Source organism: Sitodiplosis mosellana, unplaced genomic scaffold (genome assembly GCF_009176505.1).
Source record: "Sitodiplosis mosellana isolate CC-2019 unplaced genomic scaffold, AAFC_SMos_1.0 Smas_scaffold_5682, whole genome shotgun sequence".
NCBI lineage: Eukaryota > Metazoa > Arthropoda > Insecta > Diptera > Cecidomyiidae > Sitodiplosis > Sitodiplosis mosellana.
The window spans coordinates 1-7688 of NW_022600924.1; the positions used below are offsets into that span (position 1 = coordinate 1).

At 32.9% G+C, this 7688-nt stretch overlaps 1 protein-coding gene across 1 annotated transcript; it reads right to left on the bottom strand.

Moving 5' to 3' along the window:
* Positions 1 to 5919: 5919 nt before the first annotated feature.
* LOC129572887 (zinc finger protein 510-like) lies at positions 5920 to 7152 on the bottom strand. Its single transcript, XM_055453000.1, has 2 exons — positions 6660 to 7152; positions 5920 to 6218 (listed from the first exon to the last, which is right to left on the bottom strand). Exons 1-2 carry the CDS (start codon positions 7150 to 7152, stop codon positions 5920 to 5922), a joined length of 792 nt encoding a protein of 263 aa, XP_055308975.1.
* Between the last annotated feature and the right edge of the window lie 536 nt (positions 7153 to 7688).

Consider the following 7688-nt stretch of genomic DNA (forward strand, 5'->3'; position numbering starts at 1 on the left):
GGGAGTGTCTCACTGCTTGTCAAATTGTAAATGAATTGTATAATGTTTTTCAGTCTGTGATTAGACGGTGAAATAAATAATAATAATAATAATAATAATAATATAAAGCTGAATGTTTGTTTGTATGTATGTATGTTCGGGGTAATCTCCTTAACTGCTCAACCGATCCGAAAGTTCCGGGTACCATTGAAAAGGTCTTGAGCCCGCAAGTGAAATAGGCACCATCACGGTCCATCATGGTCGAGTTAACACGACTTAACACCATTTCACATATAAATAGTCAATAAGGGTGTCATATGAAAGGTCTTTTGGACTTCGAGGCGCGCGAAGCGCTGTAAATAAAAATATAACAAAAATAGTAGTGTCTCATATAGAATATGTAACAATTTATTTATTATAATACATTTTTTCAATATGATTTTCCTTATAAAAAGTACCGCATTTCAAAATGACTTATTTAGTATTTGCGAGACGAATCGATATTGCACATACGCATTTCATATTACTAGGATTTAGATGGTAAATTTCATTTCATTTTTTATATTTCAATTGCATCCAAACAATTCTAATTTAAATATGTTAATTTTGATTTTGACATCGAGAAATTCTTTAATTTTACACGATTTTCATTAGTAATAAAAAAAAACGTAAGTTTTAAACTAAATAATTAACTGCGGCTTAATCACTATTTTTGTCAAATAATTTTGATTACAATTGAAATCATATGACAATGTAGATATAGAACATATTTTATTCCACTGAACATTAATCAGACTTTGAAATATCAACTTTATACCAAAATGCACATGATGTTTGTAATGTATCAAAAAACCAGTCAACATATTCCATTTTAATGTCACCTTTTTCATCGAACAATTCTTTCGCTTCTTCTACATATTTCATTTCCAACCATTGTTTAGTAAGTAAGCGTTCTCTTTGAAGTAGTAAAAATGCCACATTTTTATCCGTTTCGAACGTGTCTTTAAAGTATTCTTTCGAGCACTCATCATGTGTCATATCATAAAAATATTTATATGGCATATAGTTTGCATATAATCTATTCTTCATCCGAGACGCTTTCACAGCACCTGACATTGACATTGGCAAATATTTATCTACGAATGCTTCTTTCCACGTTAGTTTACCATTTTTTATTAAATCTAACATCATCATATTATGAATTAATGCTGATGGATTTCTCTTCACTTCCAATCCGAACAGTAAATAGTGTAAACTAGCACAAGATTGTGATAATTGATACATTTCACCACTAAATATATGGCAAAATTCGTCTATATCTTTCAATGTTAAAGCCAATTTTTCATATATGTTTTTATATGATGCAGTTTCTAGCTCACCAAATTTCACTTCATCATTTTTATACCTGATGTTAAACGAATTTCCTATTTTATGCACAATTTCAACAATAGCAGTATTCGAATATGTCCATGTGCTTTCTTGATAATAATTTCCGACTGTCTTCATTTTTCTTTTTTCCAATCTATTCTGTAGACGTAGATTTGTGAAAAACTCCGTAGAAAATGATTCATTTTGGTTTATTTCAAACGATTTCAAAGGTTCATTAAAAATTCCTTCCATACGTAAATTTCCTAGTTCATCTTTATCTCGCCAACCTAGTAAATTACCAAGCCAGTAACCATAGGATCCCTTTGGATCGGTTAAATCTTCGAAAAATTTTTCCAATTTGTTGTTTGTTTGCGCTTTAAAAAATCCATCAAGGTCTTCGTAAATTTTCCTGGAAATCACACTTTCAACTACATTCTGCTCCAGGTTGCTTTGAAAAGCCACAATATGTTCAGCTGCCTTCCTTATGCCAATATTAAGTTTTTCATAATCAAAATTGGCTTCAAAATATTTATCAGCTTTTTTTTTCTTGTCGTAGTAAACTTTTTGGATTTTTGGTGAATACAAAAATTTGATTGCAACCGCATGTGCAATAAATGACAATTTATTATGTCCAATCTCTTCAAATATTTTCATATAATTGAAATAATCTTCTTGAAATGTTGTCAATTTCTGCGACACTTTATTGTATGAAATCACTTCATCTTCTTCATCTGATGAATCATCTCCAAACAATGAATATTTTTCTATGCACTTTTCAACTTGTTGTTCTCTTAAATCTTGATCACTTGTTGATGACATTTTCAAATGGTTAGTTTTATTCACCTTTCTTTATATTATCAAGTCTTTATTGTTAAAGTTTCCGGTGAATCAAATTCAGTTAATCAAACAGAAATTTATTCCGTACAGAGTGACAAAGACTATACACACACTGCGGATTGTATCGATACAGCGGCGATTGTGATTTATAAACGACGAAATGTTTGTGTGTGTAGAATGCAGTCAAAGCGACGATAGTGGTTTTGTTATTTGTCTCGCTTCTGTGTGTGCAATAGTGTGCGTGCACATTTGATAAATAATTATTAATCATGCACAGATTGCAGCAATGCAACCTCCATTTTTAAATCGACTACGTCAATTTTTGAAGTGTTAAATTCAATCAAACGATTTTTCAATAGCGAAAAAATGTTTACACTCTCTGTTACCATGCAAAGTAATGAATTGTGTAGCACACAAATGCAAAGAAGGTGTGATCAAATATTATGAGCATGAATCATCAGTGCATTCGATATAATGAACGAGTTCGCTGTACCAAGATCTTCAATTTTCTATCTAATGCCTTTTTTTCAATCTAGTTTTACTATTTTTACATTATTATCAATTGAGAATTGATAGATTTTTGTGATAAACATGTATGTGTTTGTCGAAGTATAGAATAAGAAGAGAGTATTGATACTGTTTAAAATCAAAACATGTAAAGCCAAAATCGAAACTTTATTTTCAAGATTGCCTAGTTCTGGGCGTTTAACAAAATTAAAACTCTTTTCAGAAAACAAGCAACGATTATGCATAAAAATTTTCACTTGCATTTTATTTCGATAAATCGTCCGATATGATTGATTGAATAATTGCTTATTGCACTGGAAGGAATCAAAGTCGACTTGCTCATCTTTCAGACTAGTTGAAATAGAGTTTATGGATTTTCGAGGAAAAAATACAAATTTAATTGGGAGCGTTGAGTTCTTGATACTAAAACAAAAACTTAAATTAAATTGCATTCGATATGAATAATTGCAGCATTGCAGAGAGTTTTTAAGCGCATCGAGAAAAGCGTTTTCTAAGAAACCACAGTTCGTAATTTAAGCTTTATATTAGGCTTTTTCCTTTCGCAGTGAAACGCAACACGGCTGGAATTATAGTTAGATTGTGTTGAGCTATATATGTTTAGCTTTCTATGGTGCGCCATTCAAACAATAAATCCACTTTTCTGGGTGCATTTCATACAGAACGCTCCTGGAATGTCACGATCATTCGTTTCATTGCAATTAATAAACATAAAACTTTTATTATTATTCTCGACGTACGTCAAAAAAACAATTTCGAAAAAACTTCGAGCATCTAGAATAAAATGTGAAATGATATGGTATTAGTATGTTAAAGTGTACAACATTCAAGCGAAATATGATATTTCCTCGTGAAAATTTACATGCAATTTTCTTGTTGAACATCCTCGACAGAAATAGAGCGGAAAGTATAAAAGCCAGAGCATAAAGTTATTTTTACATGATGTTTAATATACGCAATACTTTTTTGTGACTATTTTCATTGGCTTCAGCCATGATCATGGAAGAAAAAGTTGAGCAAAACTTACTATGATAGATTTTAAATGTCTTTTCGACAAAGAAATCACTTTTTCTGAAATTCTCAAAGGAAAAAGTTGGTCTTTTTCTGATTTTGCATTTGTAATGCTCTCTTCTGAACATATTTCCTGCGGCAATTATTTAGATGAATATTCAACTACTCTTTTGAGATGCTCAAAAAGCTGTTGCAAATATTAACTCGACAAATTATCAAAATGCAAGCGATTTTTATCGCAATTGTATGCACAATTCAACCTGAAATTTGCAACATTTAATGAAAATCGTAGATATTACACAATGTCCAAACAAAGTCTTCGATATTTTTGATTATTTCCACGATGTGTATACTGTACACCTCATCTATATATATATATATAAATGAGTGGTCGGGAATAAAAATGACTAAAGTTGAACCACTTATGGATAACCAATGGAGACAATGTAATATGCGGAAAAAAACAAAAAAAAAACAATGAATGGTTGGTTTCATTTCGTGGTCGATTCCAATTTTGTCTGAAATATTCAGAAAAACAACGAAAATAATTGAAAATCAATGTAATCTTCCGATTTTGATCATGTTAAAACAACAAATGAATTGAATAAAAGTTTTAATTGGAAACAATCGTTAAGCACAATCCATGTTTATGTCAATGTTAAACAGCGTTTGGTTAAGATATCTATCTTACATAAGATATTAAGATAAGATAAGATAGATAGTATCTATTATCTTATCTAGATAATTTTTCAAAAATGTCGAAAATCTTATCTATTATCTTTTCAGTTTTTTTTTCGACTATCTATCTGTCGTTTTTTAGATAAAAATTAAGATATTCATCAAGTAATTGTATCAGAGATTCGATCGATACCAAATGATGATTCACACTACAGATTTGTCCTACTTGTTAAAAAAATACACATCCCATTTATAGAAAAATAATACACTTCAAAATCAGGGTAAATCACGTAAATCTCAAATTGACATATGAATAAAGAATGATATATTTCTAAAAAGATTATCTTAAGATAGCTCAAAGATATATATCTTTTTCGGAAAAAAGATTAAAAAAAAAGATAAAGAACGTGTGAAGGTTTCATACCATTTGTGCTTTTTGCAATAATATGGAGCCGCCATAATTATTTATCAATTAATAGTACTGAAGTACAGTGTATTTGAGTCCGTACCTTCTCTACTACTGCTTGAAAGCACAATGGTATAAAAATCTGCAAGAATTTACGCCTCGTTCTTTAAAAAAGATATCTAGATAGATTTGGACATTTTTGAGATTATCTCGTTTATATCTAGATATTTTTTCTGGGACAGAACCAAACGCTGATGTTAAATCAACTCTGAGACAGATAAAATAATACTTGTCAATTTGGTTCTCCATTTGAGAAATGACTCTTCACTACAGTACTTGAATCCGATGAAATTCAAAAGTCATCGCATCACAAACTGATTCAATTTCAACGAAGGATCGAGAAACTCAACTAAATTTGTTGGAAATTTAAAATAGGTAATTGACCATCGAAACAATCTGCATATTTCAACGATAGCTCATTCTTTATTCATTCTACGTTGGATATTCTGCTACAACACACAAGAACATAATCAAAGATCTCTTTTCAAGATGCTCGCGTCCCTTCGAGTTATCGAAGATAAGATTATGTTAAATTTATCAAGTTTTTTCGTCAAAATTCAATTCCTTTTCATGAGTTTGAAATAATTAGCTGAATAATGCACTGGTTTAAGCAAGAGACTGAGCTTCTGTTCTTGTACTTACATCGGAAGAGGTGGAATCAAATCAATGAGAAGGTAACCAAAGGATAGATAAAAACTGAATTACATTTTGAATCTTCATTGAATCAGCAGAGCAAAAATGAATGTTACAATAAATCCGAAAATAATTCTGATGTCGAAACTGATGAGTCTCTTGTAGAGTTATTTCCACTTGATTTAAGATGAAACGTGTTGGTGTTCAATTTTAAGTGAAGAGTAGAAAATCGTTGGTTTACAATTTTATTTATTGAAGATTTCTATTGAATTGTGTCGTGAGAATTGTGCTGAAAGAAAGAGCTATTGACGCAACTGAAATCTAATCAACAGATGTAGTAGTAAATGAAGTGTAGAAATTCAAATGAATGACAATGAAGACTTAATTCAAATCAATTAGAACTATTGTTATTGTCCGTAGCTTCACTTTTTGGATTGATGCATACGTTTCATGTGCGATTCGGCTTCGTCCTTTCGAATGAAACACTTGTCACACCACTTGCAATGGAATGGTTTTTCTCCCGTATGATGGGCTTGCATGTGGCGTCGTAGATCGGTCGTTTTCAGCGATGAATATTCGCACATGTAGCATTGATACTGACGACGGCGGCAGATCTTCTCATGCGCTGTTTTATCCTCTAATTTTGTAAATCCTCGCAGACATTTGACGCATCCGAATGAGAACTGATCGCGATGGGTGGCTGAATGTTGGTTGAGATTACCTTTACGAATGAATTTATTTCCACATATTCCACATGGAAATTGATGTTCACCAGTGTGTTTTGCTTGCATGTGGCTTTTCTGATCACTTTTACCGAAACATTTGTATTCGCAGAGATAGCATTCGAATCGACGTCGTTTGCATCGCTTTTCGTGCGCTTGTTTGGCCCCTTCTCTGGCAAATCGTTGACCACATTTCGAACAAGAATGGGGAAGCTCATCAGGGTGAGTTCGCAAGTGAGCATTCAAAGTGTTTTTATGTGCAAATGATTTGGAACAAACAGAGCATTCGAATGATTTTTTCCCGCTGTGGATTTGATTATGTTCATTCAAGTTACTTTTTTGTGTGAAACATTTGAAACAAACATCGCATTTGTAAGGCTTCTCGCCTGTGTGAATACGAATGTGTTTGGTGAGATGGCACTTGTGCGCTGCAACATAACCACACACATGACACTTGTGCTCTCCTCGTTTCTTCGCCGCCTTATTTCGCGGAATCGTTCGTTTGTTTTGCTTTCTCGATCCATCGCGTTTTTTTCTGTTGTCACTCGATTTGGGCCTCTTGCGATTGACGTTTGATTCGACCATTGGCTCATCGTCTTGACCACCGTGAGCGTTTGGTTTACTTTCATTCGAACCCGAATTCGTAGAATATTTTTCCTTCTTTGCCTTCTCTTCTTCACACTTCACTTCGTCTTTCACGCCATCCGAATCAAAGTTGAGAATGAAATCGTATTCGGACTCAGTCACCAGATCGATGTTTGAGGTCGCAGTCACTGCATCCACTTCAGATCTTTCATTCGAAAGTGTCACTAAACAATCTTCAAGGTCATCCGATGATTCTTCCTTGATGTCTGGCTCTTGCTTTATTTCAACTGCAAAACTGCTCGGTTTGCGTAGTACACGACCATCCGAAGTACCTTCACCCGGATCCATATCCATAACCGATGTAAATCTGACAAAACAAATGAAGGGAAAACGAGATTTGACCGATCAGAAACATTTTCATTGAGAATGCTCTCGAAACAGAAAAATATCTTTTGTTGACAATTGCGATTGCGCGGATAGAATCTACAATTCAAGTGACTTTTCTTCATTCGTCAGAAAATTACACTCGATTTGTAAATAGAAACGATCATTCACAGTCCTTTTGTTTTTCAATTAATGAAATTGCAATTTCGAATATTTTAATACTTACAAATACCGTGTGTCCGTGTAAAAAAAGAACGAAAATGTCTGCTGGCCAATTTGTCAGGGAAATATTAGCCAAAAAAAGGTTGTCGTTGCTATTGTGCAGCATCAAATGTCAAAGCTGAGCGAGGAACATAGACTGAGTGTGGCGCGATATTTCGTTGGGTGTGTTAGTTGAACGTTCAACATTGGCATTAGCATGAAGTTGTTTCTCATTTCATGCTCATGATTCATGAACCAATTCTTCAAATACCCTTCACATCTAACATAATGATTTCGAT